The sequence below is a fragment of the Rhipicephalus microplus genome, chromosome 9, assembly GCF_043290135.1.
Source record: "Rhipicephalus microplus isolate Deutch F79 chromosome 9, USDA_Rmic, whole genome shotgun sequence".
Lineage (NCBI taxonomy): Eukaryota > Metazoa > Arthropoda > Arachnida > Ixodida > Ixodidae > Rhipicephalus > Rhipicephalus microplus.
The window spans coordinates 92,044,749-92,062,469 of NC_134708.1; the positions used below are offsets into that span (position 1 = coordinate 92,044,749).

Sequence of the window (17,721 nt, forward strand, 5' to 3'; positions counted from 1 at the left end):
ACGGTCGAAAAAGTCCAAGGACGGGGCTGCAATCGGCGAGGGCTACATGGCATCAGGAGATTGCGGACCGCACGCCGATTGATGAGAGTGACACTGGCATCGGAGATCGTGGGTTCAGCAAAACTGGGGCTCTTCGATTTCGACTTCTGGCAACCCGCGGGCTGCCAGAGCCAGCCGGAGCGCGCTCGTTTTTCTCGGGCTGCTCCGTATCCCCCGCGGCGCACTTCTGGTTGGCGTTCGTTTTTCTCGTGTTGGACATTCTGGCGACCCTCCGGATCCCCGAGGGTCGCCTGACGCTTCCAGGACAATTTAGCCATGGAAGCTTACTAGAATGTTTTGGGCAGGTTTCGGGCTAGCAGACGCCGAAAAGGTACGATGCGAGCTCGGTGCCATCTTTGTGAGGACTCGATGGATTGTAATGTAGGCGCTTGACTACTGCGCCTTCGCTTGTTTTTACGCGTGGCGTTATCTTCTCAAGCTTGTTCCGCCTTTCGAGATGAGGTGATTTCGAGTGGCGGCGAGTGTTCGAAGCTACTGTTCATCGCATTTGTTATGTTTCCCGTGAAGCTTCCTCCTGTGAACAACGCGGTGAACTGTTGCCTGTTGACTGCGTCGTGCACATGCCCTAAATGTTATGTACGTAGTACACATTCATACGCACGCATGGAGACAACTTCGGAGTTTGTTTTTTCGCAGTAGTCGTTGTGAAGCTGTGCCTGCTTTCTGTGCACTTAGCGAAGACGATTGTGATGGAACTAGCTCGCTCCATCGTATGTTTGCGTACATGAACCTCTTGATTGATATGTGGGGTTTAACGTCCCAAAACCACTATATGATTATGAGAGACGCCGTAGTGGAGGGCTCCGGAAATTTAGACCACCTGGGGTTCTTTAACGTGCACCCAAATCTGAGCACACGGGCCTACAACATTTCCGCCTTCATCGGAAATGCAGCCGCCGCAGCCGGGATTTGAACCCGCGCCCTGCGGGTCAGCAGCCGAGTGCCTTAGCCACTAGACCACCGCGGCGGGGCACATGAACCTCTTAGAACCTCTGTCCTGACTACACGATTGATCTTCGATGGTGATAGAAGGCCCTAGATCGGGACTGTTGGGTGATGCTCGCTGGTTGCGAACGGCGTGCGAACCCATTTCCATCGATGACCCAGCATATGTGGTATGAGAATATACCGTACGGCGCGAGAAAAAAAAACGGAGAATGAAATCAGAAATGTATACATCCTTTCGTGGCGCATTTCATCGTCGGCTTTGTCTGTTTTCACCTCTTCTTAATAATGCCGCGCAGTACGAACGATGACCTAGTAGGTCGAATCAAAGCTGCTATACACTACATTCGTGCCACTTAGGACTAAAAAACAGGCCAAGGCAAGTTCTAAAAATGGGTCGAGAACGTGTTATGCAATTGTTTATTTTATATACGACGCGCACTCACGGTACCGATACCTGCGCATATCATAAACTTTAGACAAAAACGTAAGTTAGTCAACGTGTGTTTGCGACGTATGATACGCGATAGCTGAGCAGGTATATATCTTCAAACTCTTTGGGGACACGATCACTTTCGTGTGACTTCGCATCGTGTTGTGCAGTGACTGATACATGTACTAAAAACGACGTGAGCTTGTCAAGCCGTCACCGTCGCGGCAGCTCACCTCGCATCGTTCTCAAGGCAGCGTGCGCCAGCTGGCTGTTTAATTCGCGGACGCGGCGAGTGATTATGTGAGCGTACGAAGTCATACCCCAAATGCGTACGCTCGAGGATATTATTTCAGTTTTTGGCGAGCTTAGCTACGTATTTCCAAGCGGACAATGCAGAAAGAACAATATACACGAGGCGCATTGTTTTGTTTGCTGCCATGACGGTAGAGTTTACGGTTACGCTGGCTGTCCTGCGTTCAATTTTGCGACTTTCGGGCTGTCGCCGGGTGGGTGCGCAGCCAGCTTACGTCATTTCCTATTAGAACCGGATGCAGCGGTAGCTTTCGGCGAGCTCGTGGGCAGCCCGCGGGTCTCCAGAACCAACCCAGCAATCCAAAAATCGAAGAGCCCCACTGTTCAGCCCTAAATCCAGCGAACGAGTCCCCAAAGAAAAGGACTTTGGCCTGCAGTGGGCATAGTTCGACTTAGTATGGGGACTAAAAACGAGAGGTGAAAATGCAGAGATCGCCAACACGAACCTATAGAGCTGGTGTGAAAGTTGCATGAGGGTATACCAGAACTGCTTCCGTTAGTCTAGTGAGCTGGACTTGAGGGTGTGTGAGGCAGCTGGATCTGACTTGGCCTTGATGGCGTGCAATGCTGGAGATGGTAGAAACTTGCTCGATTATCATCATTGTCAGTTCATTAATCTCACCGGAGAGTTGCGTGTTCCTAAGCTGCAGGTCCTCGGCGCGGTCGGGTGCGAAGCCTGAAAACCAGGAATCACAGCCTCAGAGCATCACTCATTCAGTGGAGACCCACGAGGAAGGAACCTAGGATGGCGTTTCTTGGCGACTCATGTGTTGGCAGATTGTTGAAAACAGAATGAAGAACATGTGAGGCGTGAACGACTTTCCTAAAGGTCAGGAGCTGGTGTGCCTTACTGGTAAGTGGTTGCATGGTGGTCGATGGTGGCCGATGGTCATGCCCTAGAATTACAAGGGAGGCATGAACGTCGTCTATTGATGGTTTGATGGAAACACGGTATTGTTGTCGAGTTGATGACCCCATCCCGAAGGATGCTGAATGAGCAGCAATCTGTCGGTGAAAAAATGCCAATCGTCGACGACCCACGTAGACAAGACGATTTCGCTTGATTGTTCAGTTGACGTTCGTAGCCCCATTTTCGTGAGCGAGACAAGGGACTACGGCCATACTCTATGCCGGCTGTTCTTTATCTGACTTCGTGTTTGTCAGCCACCCCATCTTTGCATGCTGTCTGTGAACTCCCGGGAGTTCTGCGGTTTGGACGTCGACGCTGACGACTTGATGGCGACCGTGAACGCTCATGAAGCTGGCGAGGCCCGGACGGCCAGGAAGAATTGATCACTCACCACAGACCGTCTTCGATATGGTGCCCTGGCATGACATCAGTATGAGACCTTCGGCAGGAGCACAGGACGGATTGAAGCTGAAAGCTTATTGCTGTTTTAGATGCGAAGCAGCTCTTTGACTGGTCTGTGCAATGCAGTACCGCCATCCGCACCACTCTCTTCGCCGCAGATGTTGGTGCGGTGCCAAGTAGCTCACGCCCTCCTAGCAGTGTGCGGGGACATCTCTTTCCCGCACCTGCCTCATGCTCACCGCCAGTCAGCTTTCCCGCTCTTCACCCTCTCCACCATTCGCCGCCCTCGAGCCCACTCCTCACGTAGGCATCGTCTCAACCGGGTCACATCTCTCCTTCTGTCGGCGAGAAACAGCCACAAGACGGAAGGTGCGTGCACTGTGTGCGCCTCAACAATCTCTCGGCGCCGACAATAGAGTTTTAGCTGAGCGGTTTACGAGCAAGCGGGTGAGTGGAGAGGATAGCGGGCGCGACCCGATGAGAGAATGAGTTTTAGCTGGGTGGGTGTACGGGCGAGCGGGCGAGTGGAGAGGGCAGTGGAGCGCGACCCAATAATCTCTTACCGGGTCGCCCTCCGCTGCCCTCTCCGCTCGCTCGCTCGCTCGTAAAGCCGCCGATCTAAAACTCTCCACGTGGACAGCGTGGCGCTGCTTCTTGCGTGATTGCGCCGATGGTTGAATGCCATCTCGGCATGCTTCCCGCTTGGGTTTGCGCACCTTTCTCGGCTGTTGCCGACGTTGAGGGTGGTGGGGGGTTAATGATGCCACTTGCATCATTAACCCCCCCTCCCGCAGCATGGTGACGTCAACACTGGGAATGAACGAGCACGGGAAGCCGAACGCAAGCGTCGGCAGTGGCAGACCAGCGACAACGTCAAGGTGCGAGCCAAAAATAGCAATCTAGTTCGAAAATATAGGCGGCGCGTGGGTAACACGGATAGGACGCGAGCCAAGGAAGGCAAGCGCAAGCGTCTTCTACGCGTCCCACCTGCGGTGTTTTTGAATTTTAAAAAAGCGTTTACTTGAGTAAACACTACACCGACTTTCGCTTCAAATCGTTCTTGCAGCCCTCGCGTCAACGTCCGTTTTAACCGGGTCAATGCCTTGTGCGCCGCTGCTGCTAAGCATCGCTTCAGGGTTACTTTGCGGAAGATTGTCTATGGTTTATTTCGTCAGACTCCCTCCCACTTCTCTGCCGCCACGCACACCAACCTGCCGCCACCGATGACCAAGTTGGAAAGACTACGAGCCAGAGGCTGCATTTGGGCGCTGCAGTTTCCCGCTTGAGCTTTCATGTTGTTTGTTGGTACCCGACTAATCTACATCAGCACCATTGACCCCTAGCAATGACGGATCTCGTGAAGAGTGCCACTTAGACAAGGCATCCACAGCGAATTATTACGATAGCGCAGCTGTGTTTTGCAACTCCCCTAATGACGTCTTGGTGAAACGCGACGTGGGAAGCCCAGAACAGGCTATAAGGTGGGATTTGTGGCTTATATCTTGAATTCCGTATCAGGCCTCCCTCCCGAACTTCTTTCCTAGAGACTATACAACAACCATTGGGCGAGCGCGCGAGATAGCCACTCCTAAAAACCAAGCCAACATTCCGTCAATGGCACTTTATTACGCCGACTACAATATCATCTTCTCGTTAAGGCATACATAGCCCATCACATCTCGCGCATTTAGCGTGTTATCAGTTCAAAAAGATGAACAAGTCCTTCACTATCAGCAAGTTCTTCCCAGAGTCGTCGGAGTAACATAAGCGACTTCAAGCGCTTTGATTGGCCACTTGCATCGACAACCATCTCGCGCTCAGCGAGGCAGAGTTTGTTACAAGGAAGCCCGATCAGAGCGAGGAGCAGCCTCGCAAGTTGTTCAAAGTGGCCGACACGCTGAAGTTAGGTGAAGATATTGTCTGGAACAATCCCAGGAGGAGAACAAGCACATGAGAACAGGCGCAGGAACAAGCGCAGGAGAACACCTTATTCAGGAAGTTCTCTGATTATATCGCGGAGACTGCTGGCAGGAGACGTCGTCCGGAGCTCAAGTGAGCAAGACACTGCTTGCACTTGTAGTTCCTCTCCTATAATGAAAAATGAACGCGCGCAGATCGCGGTCTGTGGCTTCGCTAGATGGAATGTGTTAGGATGAAAACAGAGCGTTTGTAGCTCACGAAGGCGCTGACACACAGACATGAATCCGAATAGTGTAGTGGCGATCTGCACCGCAAGATCATTTATAGTAATCACACCCATGCCTTTGACCAAAGGCACAACCAGTCAGCCTTCGCCCTCGAGCTGTTCACACAGCGAGATAGGGTGAGGACATCTTCTTTGGGGTGACCAAGCAGCAAGTGGCTTCTGTAAGGACAGATGTCGAAGATAGGCCAGCTTTAGCAGTAGAGGGCTCACCTTGAGGTATTTCTTAGTGCATTTAAGCTGAACGGCGACCGCTAGGAAGCTCTAGGGGTGTATTGGAGTAGAAGACGTTGTAATGAGTGAAGAAAACGACAACGACGGAAGTGCGGGGCAAGGCGCGTGTAATGTGCGCGTGAGTGTCAGCGAATCAGCTGATGACCTGTGCTGGCCCATAGAGGTGGCGTGCCACGATTGGGCTACGTGTGACCATTACGTGGCAGTAAGTTTTGTGGCTGGGGATGAGCCGGAGCAATGACAGACGGAACACAGCGGGCCGAAGCGTCAGACGCAGGCGATCCAGGTTCCGGCCAGGGAACGCGGCCGTCCACGCTGCTACCGTGCAACCACCAGCTGGGGCGGCATTGCCGGCACGAGTACTGCATCTCGGGGCGCGGCCTGGCCTGCTGTTTTTTTTCTTGCTGAGGGCATCGTAGATCTCGGCGAGGCGTCTCCACGGTCAGCCGTTCGGCACAGCGATGAACGTGGCCTGGCTAATCGTCATGGTTGCGCCGAGCATCGCGTCCCGACGCAAGCTGTTCGCTGGACGGGCTGGCCATTCCCCGCATGGAGCATCGCGTCTCCGATGCGGGTTGACTGCTCCGTAGCCGCACCCATGCCATAAAGTGCTGGTGTCACCAGAGCGTCGCACATCGGCAAGGGACGAGCGAGACGTTCTGCCGGGCGAGATGCGGGCGTGTGTTCGGAGAACCACGGAGCCAGGCGAGGTTCAGGGTGGCCGAAGATCCAGGTGCCAGGGGAGTTCTGGCTGAATCGAAGATCGCCGAGCGGTGCCGATCCGTACCGAGCGACGCGCAAGACTCGGACGTGGGCCGCGAGCTCATGAGCTGCAGTGTGCACCCGAGGGTACCTGGCGGTGCCCTGGCCAAGAAGAAGGAACGTGGGAAAAAGAGCTCGAGGGTTGAGGCCACGAAGGCAGACGAAGCGGTGCGCCGCTCGAGAGGACGAGTTCCTGCCAGCGTTCCTGAGCCGGACGTGGGACTTGTACGTGTCGGTCAGGTCGAGCTCCGGTGTGTCCGTTCGAGGTCGAGTCCGTCGGCCTGTACAAGGTCCAAGGACGGGGCCTGCAGAACGGCTCCTCCCTGGGTGCAGTGGCCGGGAGCAGGTTCGTGGGCGAGACCTACAGGGTGTGGTCCTCGTGAGACATGGCCTGATCCTGGACATCCGGAGTTGCGACCCTGACTGCTGTGTTGGCCGCGACGTCCGACTCAAGGGCGCTGCACACGGTAGCGTATCCGTGCGCCGTCAGCCGTTCCACCCGTGCCATCAAATAAATTGTTCATGTTAATCCTTTCTCGTCCGCTATCGACAAACATAGTGACGAACGTCCTTAACCATCACAATTTCTGGCGTCAACGACAGGACTAAGCTCTCGCATTACATCTGAGAGCCTCAGCTTGTTTGTGTGTGGAAGACGAAAATGGACGACAAGAGAAAGCTAGTTGTGCTAGGGAAGGAAATGGGGCTGAGTGGAGAGGCTTTGCTGGCATGGGTGAGCGCTGAGGAAAAAGAAATGAGGGACCAGAGAGCGAAAGATCGAGAGGAGGCACGTCTAGCAGCACAGGCGGAGCATGAGCGTGAAATAGCTCGTATGGAAGCTGAAAGGCTCCTGCTCGAGGAGCGACGTCTGTTCATTGTTGTGTGAGAAAAGTTGTTTTGTGGAAACAACTTTCTTGTGTGGGGGGTTTTTGTGAGGATTCAAGAAAAACGACTACGACGAAGGTGCGGGATAAGGCACGTGCGATTACGAGGCAACTGTGCGCCAATCAGCTGATGACTAGCGGTGGCCCATAGAAGTGGCGTGCCACGATTGGGACACGTGTGATCATTACGTGGCGGTAATCTTTGTGGCTGGGGACGAGCCGGAGCAACGGCAAATGGAAGACAGCGGGCCGAAGCGTCGCACACAGGCGATCCTGGTTCCGGCCAGGGAACGCGGCCGTCCACGCTGCTGCCGTCCAACCACCAGCTGGGGCGGCATTGCCGGCACGAGTACTGCATCTCGGGGCGCGGCCTGGCCTGCTGTTCTCTTCCTTGCCGAGGGCATCGCGGATCTCTGCGAGGCGTCTCCACAGTCAGCCGTTCGGCACAGCGATGAACGTGGCCTGGCTAATGGTCACGGTTGCGCCGAGCATCGCGTCTCGATGCAAGCTGTTCGCTGGACGAGCTGGCCATTCCCCGCATGGAGCATCGCGTCTCCGATGCGGGTTGACTGCTTCGTAGTCGTATCCACGCTTTCACTCCGCCAAGCGTCATCGTCACCATAGCGTCACACGTCGAGACGCACCCCGCTTCGGATCGCCTATCGCCGCCTCCTGCCCTGCTTCTCAGCGTTAGTCGGGGCCCGCATCTGATTGTGAGGTTTTGGAACTCTGCGCCTTGAACTCGCGTTCATTTCTGTTATCATTCGATGAGACAGTTTTGTTACTTTTTCGGCTTCACAGTTTTTTTGGTTCTATGTTCTATTTTGATCTTTCGTGCTCTGTCATAGAAGTTGGGTGTGTTGTTACCGGGTCGTCTCAAAGTCCGTTTCTCCTCGCACGACACGCAAAACAAGCGTTGACGAAACTTGGCCACGATAAAGAATAATTTTTCATTACAGACGTGAAAGAACGACGAAAGCCACAGGACTGTGCGACCGGTCAGCTCAATCTACCATTCGTGATAGGACGTCGACACCGCCAGACTTTTTGATTCTCACCGAAACAAGAGCCCCGCTCCTAAGGCCTAAGCGAATGTGACGGGTATTTACAGATGAAAAGCTGAAGTACACGTATAACGCTCACTATATATATATATATACACACATATATATATATATATATATATATATATATATATATATATATATATATATATATATATATATATATATATATGGGTTATGGCACAACGGGAGCGTTGTCAACAAGGATAAATATATTTATTTCCCAACAGTTTCGGGAGGGGTCCTCCCTTCATCAAGGGATGAGTTATGACGCCTACCAGTATAACTCATCCCCTGATGAAGGCAGGACCCTCCCGAAACTGTTGGGAAATAAGTATATTTATCCTTGTTGACAATGCTTCTGTTGTGCCATATCCCATACCTTCACGAAGACTAACTGGACCATTGAAATATATATATATATATATATATATATATATATATAAATATATATATATATATATATATATATTAGCGATGTTGAAGGACTCGGGAATGTAATAAAACTTATTTATTAAAGGGCGAACCTGTGCCAACAACTCAAATTGACTATTGCTGTAGAACGTGTCAGTCGAACACCAAAAATGTCTGCCTTCTTCTTCATTTTCAAGAGACGTTCGAGCGTGTGGCGCACATCAGCCGGGTCCAGCTGGATGCTCGTGCCATCATCGTCATCTCTGCGCAACACAAGATGGCGCACTTGTGTGCCTGTGCGCGTGGTGATGGGCGTGTTGTTTGAATGCAGGCAAGATGTCGCGGCATAATCCCCTCATCATACGCATCGTCCCGATGCGTCAGGCAATGAATAAATTCCTGGTAGGCGTCACTGGTTTTCCGATGATCTTCCATAGTAAGGCTTCATCCGGACTACGTGTACAACCTCTGTAGGGTTGCGGCGTTTTGAGCTCCAGTGTATAGCGGATCTGACTTGGTACGTAACATCACTTACACAATGGAGTACTTCGTAAGGCCCGAAGTGTCGGCTAAGAAGTTTTTCAAAAAGTCCGTGGCGATGCGCTGGGGTCCATATCCATACTTTGTCACCGGGCTGATAATGCGCTTCGGTACGACGCTGATTGTACCGGTAGGAGTCAATACGCTGCCGGCGGCATATTCTGTATCTCGCCATCTGAAGTGCTTCCTCGGTTCTCTGCAAGAAGTCGTCTAGGTCAGGTGGATTGCTGCTTTCATCATTCAGGGGTAACATGGCATCCAGTGGAATTGTGACTGTTCGGTCGAATTCAAGTTCAAAAGGTGTCACTCGCATTGTTTTTAGAACGGCTGTATTATATGCGAACGGGATGTAGGGCAATGTTTTCTGCCACAGTTTTCGTTCGACATCGACATACATTGAAAGCATATCAGTCAGAGTTCTGTTAAGGCGCTGCGTTAGGTCATTTGAGGATGGCATGCCATAGTTCTTCTCTGGTCTATATCGGTCATTCGCATCAGACATTTCTTTAGGTCTGCAGTAAAATTAATGCCACAATCTGTAAATACGACGCTGGATGCACCATGTCTGAGGACTAGGTTTTTCATGAATAACTTGACAACTTCAAGAGCTGTTGCACTGTACAGCGAGTCAGTCTCTGCGTAACGAGTGAGATAGTCCGTGGCTACGACTATGCACTTCTTCCGTGCAGTCGATTTCGGAAACGGGCCTAGGAGATCCATGCCCACTTGTTGGAATGGGGCATCCGGCGTTTCTATTCGCTGGAGGAGGCCTGCAGGTTTCACGGATGGAGTTTGCGTCTTTGACACTCTCGGCAAGTTTTCACAAAGTGCTGAACTGATGGTAACTGTTTTGGCCAGTAGTATATTAGGTGAATTCTGGCGAATGGACGGCTCACACCCATATGTCGAGGTGTTGGCTGATCATGACGTGCGTGTAGAATCTCGTTTCCTAAAGGTGCAGGTACAACGAGCAAAACTTGTTACCAAGGGGCTTGAAGTTCCTCTTGTAAAGCACCCTTTCTCGAAGATAAAACGAAGGGAGTTCTCTGGATAAAGTGCACGGGACTTTAACATTGATCCTTAAGGCCACTGTATAAGCGGCAGGCAATTGGGGCCATTTTGTTGCTGTTGAGCAATTTCTGTGTGCCTGGACGACACCTAGAAACGGGAAGTCTTCTTCCTTCGGCTCACTTCTCTCCACTGGTGCACGTGACAGACAGTCCGCATCACTGTGCTTTTTTCCAGCTTTGTATGCCACAGTATTATCGTACTATTGTAGCCTAAGGCTCCTTCTTGCTTGTCGGCCCGAGGGATCCTTAAGATTCGCCAGCCAACACAGGAAATGGTGGTCACTGACTGCTTGAAATGGTCTACCGCAGAGGTGTGGTCAAAATTTAATTATGCCCCACATGGCCACGAGACACTCTCTTTCGGTTGCAGAGTAATTTGTCTCAGCTTTCGAAAGCTTGCGGCTGGCATACGCTAGAACGTTTTCTTGACCGTTTTGCCGCTAGACTAGAATGGCTCCGAGGCTGACGTTACTCGCATCGGTGTGAACATTAGTTTCGGTAGCTTCATCGAAGTGGGCGAGGATTGCAGATGCTTGCAGACGTGTTCTTAACTCATCAAATTCTTCCTGATGTTCACTTTCCCACATAAAGGGCACGTCGTCTTTTTTTAGACTAGTAAGTGGTTCAGGAATGTTCGAAAAATTTTCCACAAATCGCCGATAGTACGCGCATAAACCCAGGAAGCGACGTACTGACTTCTTGTCTTTGGGTGTCGGGAACTTCACGATAGCAGCTGTCTTTCAGGAATCTGGACGAACGCCTTCGGAGCTGACGACGGGTCCGAGGAATTGAAGCGCTTCAAAACCGAAGTGACATTTTTCTGGCTTGATGTTCAAGTCTGCTGAACGAATGGCTTCTAATGCTGTGTGGAGTCGCTCTAGATGTTGGTCAAATGTAGCGTAAAATACGACAGTCATCCAAGTACACCAAGCAGGACTGCCATTTCAGTCCCGCGAAGAAAGCGTCAATTATTCTCTAAAACGTCGCCGGCGCTGTGAACAGGCCGAATGGAAGCGCTTTAAATTCGTAGAGCCCGCCTGAGGTTATGAATGCTGTCTTTCATGGTCACGCTCATCCACCTCGATTCGCCAAAGTCCGCTCTTGAGATCTAGGGACGAGAAGTATTTTGCACTCCGTAGTCGATCGAGTGTATCATCGATACGTGGCAGAGGGTATATATCCCGTTTCGTTACGCTATACAGTTTCCGATAGTCAACGCAGAATCGAAGGCTGTTATTTTCTTTTTAACAAGCACTACAAGACGCCCATGAACTGCTGGAAGGCTGGATCACGTCATCTGTAAGCATCTCCTCCACTTGTTTCTTGATGACGACTCTTTCCTTTTGCGATACTCAATATGGGTGCTGGCAAATCGTTCTCGTGCCTTCTTCTGTTATAATCATGTGTGTTGCAATAGCCGTGCGTCGCACCTTAGAGGACGTTCAAAAGCAGTCCAAAAATTTTTATAAGGGCAAACAATTGTTTCTTTTGACATTCTGGGAGCCCATGGTTGATGTTAACTGATGCGTCGACGTTGCAGGTCTCTTGTGGAGTGGTTGACGCTGTTGCTAAACTGCATAGTTCGGTCACCATGCAGAACTCGTTGAAATAGGCGATAGCCTTACCTTGTACGATGTGCTGACATTCATTCCCAAAATTCGTAAGAAGGACAACTGAGCGGCCGTTCCTTCAGTGAAAAAGGCCCCTCGCCACGCAAATTTCTTTGTTCAAAAACAGCCCTACATTTCCATCCGCTATTCCTTCGTGGTCACAAAATGCCTTATTTTTGACAAGCACTAATACACTACAGCGTCGCGGCTTCTGTTACGTCATCATCAACAACGCGCTTGGCAGTAAGACGTCGCTTTTCCGATTCCTCCACCGACATTGCTTGTTCGGTCGAAAACGTTACACTGAATCTGCGGAGAATATTTCCGGCTCCATTGGATTGCTGAAAATTCATTTCTAGCATAAGCTCCCTTGAACACTCCGGCAGTAAGATGAAGTCAGCAACGTAAGTAAAGCCCCTCTTTTCGAGCCTTAAGGTGCATCTGCCAAGCGGCGTAATAGTGTGGGCACCTGCCGTGTGTATCTGTGCCCCACTCCATTTGTTCACAACCTTTTTCAGTTTCTTTGCCAATTTGTGACTCATTAACGAATAATCAGCTCCGGTGTCAACTAAAGCATTCAGCTCGTATCCGTCTATTTTTAACCGCAAATCTGAAGTAATCTTCACACTAGTGTGCTTATCCTCTGTAAACATAGCATCATCACCCAGAAACCATGATAGAGGATCTTCGCAACTGTAGCTATCAGCAGCCTCACCTCCATAGGTCGCTCGCTTAAGTTTTCCGGGTGTGGGCTTGCAGGACGGTGCCCAGGCCACGCGGAATAAGCGCGTGGGCTGGGTGATCGGTAACGCCTGAGGGACGGTGATCTTGGCTGATGTTGGCGTGAAGTGAGCGGGCTCTGACGCGTGGACAGGTACTCTTCGATCTCCGCTGGCCGTTCATCGTTTCGAGGACATGGTGCGTACGACGGAAAGCCCCTTAATCCTGCCTGTCGGTAAGGGCAGAACCCATACAGGTGACCTGCTTTCCGCAATAGAAACACAAAGGCCTTCGCTTATGGCCACGCCAGATGTCACTTTTTCCGGGGCATTTGATCCACGCAGCGAGCTACACTACGGGCTCGTGGCAGGTAGATTGCCGTCGGTTCCAGTGGACGAGGTGCACTGCGTACCGTCTGTGGTTAAGCAGCGGCAATCGCAACTGCTGCATTGCTGTACGCCGCGGGTTGTCTGAGTAGTTCAGAGTACGTTGGGATGCATCAGATTGCCTTTGGATCAGGCTCCAGCTCGCGTATTATCTGACTCAGTTCATCTCGTACTACGTCGACAACAGACAGTGTTGCTGTAGTGTGAGGTGCTTGCAACTTGCTGAGCTCTACTCTGATCACCGACCTGATGAGTTCTCGCAGGGCGTCCATGTCACTTCGCTGGTCTCCAGAGAAGACATTGGCAGGTGCGTAGTTTATGTCCCGATTGTACTCTCGAGCCCACTGTTCTAGCGTTTTCTCGATGGCTGTCGCTTCCGTATGTAACTCCGCAACTGTTCGTGGTGGGTTGCGGACGACAACAGCGAATAGCTCTTGCTTCACCCCATGCGCGAGGTGGCGCAGCTTCTTATCTTCAGTCATATGTGAATCTGCGCACTTGAACAGGTGGATCAAGTCCTCGATGTACATTGCGGCACTTTCATAGGTGAGTTGGTTTGTGGTTTCAAGCACAACCTGCGCCTTTTTCTTGCGATCCATGTTGGCATAAGTAGCCCGAGCTTGTCGCCAAAATTCATCCCAGGTTGTATAGGAGGTTTCATGGTTCTCATACCACGCCTTTTCAAAGTCCTCCAAAGCAAAATATACGCGGTGGAGTTTGTTTTCTCGTTCCAACCGTTCGAATTCGCCACTCTCTCAAAGAGGTTCAGCCAATTTTTTACATCTTCATACGTGTCGCCATGAAATACTGGTGTCTGGTGAGGCTGATTGATCACCACGTGTGCCGGTGTTACCTGGATTGTCATGGCGGTGGCGTCCATTGACTGAGTTCCCTTGAGAGTGAAGTGGAGTGGACTGAATCCTGGTGAATCGCTTCGAAGACGGCGAATGTTCATCTGATGCATCATCTGATGATCCTGTGAAGCTGACAGGTGTCAGCTTCACAGGATCAACTCGCTAGTGGTCGGGGCTGTGCTGTCTTGCGTTCGTAGGGCTTTGATTTGTTACCCAGCACGTCCACCAGAAATGTAGCGATGATGAAGGACTCGGGGTGTATAAAACGTATATATTGAAGGGTGAACCTAAGCCCAAAACTCAAAGTGACTATGGTCGTAGAACGGGTCAGTCGAACACCAAAGATGCCCGCCTTCTTCTTCCTTCTTAAGAGAAGTCCCGAGCGCGTGGCGCACATCAGCCGGGTCCAGCTGGGTGCTCCTCGTGCCATCATTGTCTCTGCGCAACACAAGATGGCACGCGTGTGCCCCCCTGTGCATGTGGTGATGGACGCGTTGAATGCAGGCAAGATGTCGTTGCAGTTTATATATATATATATATATATATATATATATATAAATGAAATTGAAAATTGCTGTTCATTCTATTTTGTAAGTGACTCTTCCTTTTTCTTTCTAGGGGACAATGTCTACTTTGACCTCCGTGTGAGAAATTCTTCTATTCATGCAAGAACCCATCCAGCCTGTAAAGCATACTTTCGCCGTTTCGTTCGACAGCAACGCCCTATCACCGTGTACGGTCGCCATTGTCAGGAGCTGCTTAGGGAAGGAAAGTAGGAGTATTGAACTTTTTACCTGAGTGTTTTATTGTTTTTTCACCTAAAATAAAGCACGCTGACATTTGTCGTCCCCGTAATGTTGTGGAGTTTCTTGCGTTGTTCCAATGCGTTTCCTTGTGAAAATTCAAAATATGCGCGCTATAGCAAAGTTTCATTAAGAAACTTCGCTTCATTGGCACATTAGCGAATATAAGCCATGCCAATTGTATTAGCACAAGATCATAGAATAGGTACGGTTGCGTTGATAATAATTAGGTAGGCTTTTCTCAAGTGAAGCTGCACCTCTTGGCTAGAAAGTACACATAAGTACACCATTTTCGTGCGCATTATCTGTACATAAGTTGCTCATCAGTTCATGGCAGTGTTTATCAGATTGTGCGAATACAACGCACACTGTCAGTAACACCGTCAAAAGTGACGAACATTTTACGCATAATCACATAAACTCTTTCCACGTTGCTGAAGAGATTATGGTCAGATTACGTAGCACATCCTGCTCGTATCGTATCCGGTGAAAAGTCAATCTAGCAGCAGCCAGGGATCTTGTCGTGTGATGTAAAATGGCTTTTTAACCCCGAAAGTCACGACATACATGTTTACCCAACCGAAGCGTGCTATCGTGGAACTATCTGTTCTGATGACGCTGGGTAATACCAAGATTTCTGCGGTGGTTGTTGGTTTCCTCATTTATGTTATCCTATTTACTGTCGCGTCTGAAAGTAGTGGTTCCCAAGTCACTTAACAATTTCTGTTCGTGATTTTTAGGCGTTTCAAGTAACCCTCATGAAGGGCACATTCTGTTTCGACGAAAGCAAAGTCTTCCTTCAACCAGCAATAAAATTCAAAGAAACAGGTCTCTACCTTCTTTTTACATGCCCTAACTCTACAGTGCCTGTAGTGTTTAAAAGCATCTGTTATTTCTTACTTGCTATTCACCTTTGGCTTTTGTCTTGTGTGGAATTGCGCACCGACAAGTGACATTTCTAGCCTAGTCAAGGCAGAGTCAGAAGGAAGCCATTGTAAATTGCATCGACATAGGTTGCAGTGTGAACTTCGTATTCTAGAATACAGTCACATTATTGGTCCCTGTAGACCAATCAATGAGCGGTGGCGTCATTGCTCTTCCCTGGCGCCCACTCCTAGTAGCCAAGCGCTTTATGGTCTCATCAGTATACAGAACTGTTCTCTTTGGGAAAATACTCTTGTGGTACTTCATCTCTCCCTTTATGAGTACACGCTAGCGAGACCTCTGCAGCAAAATTTTGCTTCGGTGATTTTTTCTTGAGCCTGAATTCACCGGAAAGTCGTTTAGAGCAATTTTCCTCAGAAAACCGCCACCAAATAAACGATGTCGTAGTACCATTGCATCCATAAGTAAGATCAGATGTACACCTTAGAATAGCGTAAAAAACTGTTTCATAAGCCCAATATATTGAATAATTAGATACACCCAATCTCATTTTTTGGTGCCACATGATTACACTCGCAATCACAACGTTGCCTTGAACGTTTACACTATTCTCGATTATGCATGTATTAGGTAATATACACTGACTTTATTTTCGAAGTAATGCAACTGGGAATGACGGATAAAAAAAAAGACAGCATCGTCAACACCAGTCAAAGCAAGATCAAGCTTTCGCTATTTTCACACAAGTACATGCGTGCTTAACTTCTCGCGCAAGTACTCCAAATTTTGGTAAACAACTTACACGAGGACTGCATGTAGAAGCATATTACCGCCAGAATCCTGCATGTCTACACATTGGTGGAGAGCAGTCTAGGTCGAGTAGTAGTGAGTAGGCAGTTCTGGATCACCTTTAGCACTAAATTGCTTCACGGCGGTTTCCATCGAGGTTTTGTTGACATATTAGCGGCACAAAGCTTGCATCGCAAACGACTGCACAATCAGATATCCTAGAAAAATGCTCCACCAAAAGTACTCGAACCCACGCCCATTTGGTTCTAATAAGGTGGTAACGCTATGTACGGTGGTAACGCTATGTACGGCGCTGTAGGAGAGAGGCAGAGGAAGTATGCTGCTACATCAAATGACAAATTATAGGCAGGTCCCAAGTACAGTGGGAATCAAATATATGCGAAGCATGAATGATGAATATTTTCAGTGTAACATTTTCAGCGCTGACATTTTTTAGTGTAAATAAACCCATCACATCCGTAACAATATGTTACTTTAATATCATCACAAGTTACGAGGCGGACGTAAATTACGCCATACATAACTGCCACGTCATGATTAATCGGTTGTAACGTGTCATTTACCTTCGTCGTCTATTCACATCACGTGACAATAAATTTTGTATACCTGGAGCCAGTGCAACAGCCGCGAGCAAGCTATGAACATAGCATGTAGTCTGGATTCACATGGCATGCATATCATGATTATCATGTTTAGATATGTCATTTATGTCCTCGTCTATTCACATGACGTGACACAAAATTTTGCATAAGTGTACCTAGCGAAACGGCCCCGAGCAAGCTATGAGCGTTGCATGTAGTCTTGTTTCACATGGCACGCATATCATGATTGTCATATTTAGACGCGTCATTTACCTTCTTTGTCAATTCACGTCTTGTGATAGAAAATTTTTTATAAGTGGAGCTGGTGAAATGCCCCGAACACGCTATGCGTGTAGCACCTAGCCGTGTTCTACATGGCACGTATATCATGATTATCTTCTTTACACGTGTCAATTACCTTCGTTGTCTTTCAACGTCACATGATACCAAGTATAGATTATGTGGAGCTAGTGAAACGGCCACTAGCACGGTATCAGCGTAGCATGTAAACATGTTTCTCATGTCACGCATATCAAGATTGTCATGTTTAGACCTGTCATTTACCTGTCATCGTTCAAGCACGTCATGTTATACCAAATTTGAAGGTAAATAAGGAGCTAGCAAAACAGCTGTGAGCACATCATGAGCGTAGCTTGTAGTCATGATTTTCAATTACACACATGCCACAATTATCATGCTTGGACGTGTCATAAACTTCGTGGAGGTGCTGAAACCCCCTGTCAAGTTGTTTGCGCCGTGTCGCACAAACGTTCTGCACAGAAGCCGTGATTCGGTGGTGAAAACTATTGAGCGATAGGTTGCATTGTGTTCCCGAGCGG

The 17,721-nt window shown here is 49.4% G+C and overlaps 1 protein-coding gene across 1 annotated transcript in view; it reads left to right on the forward strand.

Moving 5' to 3' along the window:
- Positions 1 to 14,658, forward strand: part of LOC142772007 (uncharacterized) — a 105,579-nt gene extending 90,921 nt beyond the window's left edge. Inside the window, exon 5 of the mRNA XM_075874075.1 lies at positions 14,422 to 14,658. Coding sequence (XP_075730190.1) covers positions 14,422 to 14,579 — 158 coding nt within the window. The 3' untranslated portion in view covers positions 14,580 to 14,658. The remainder of the gene's footprint in view (positions 1 to 14,421) is intronic.
- The last annotated feature ends 3,063 nt before the right edge of the window (positions 14,659 to 17,721 follow it).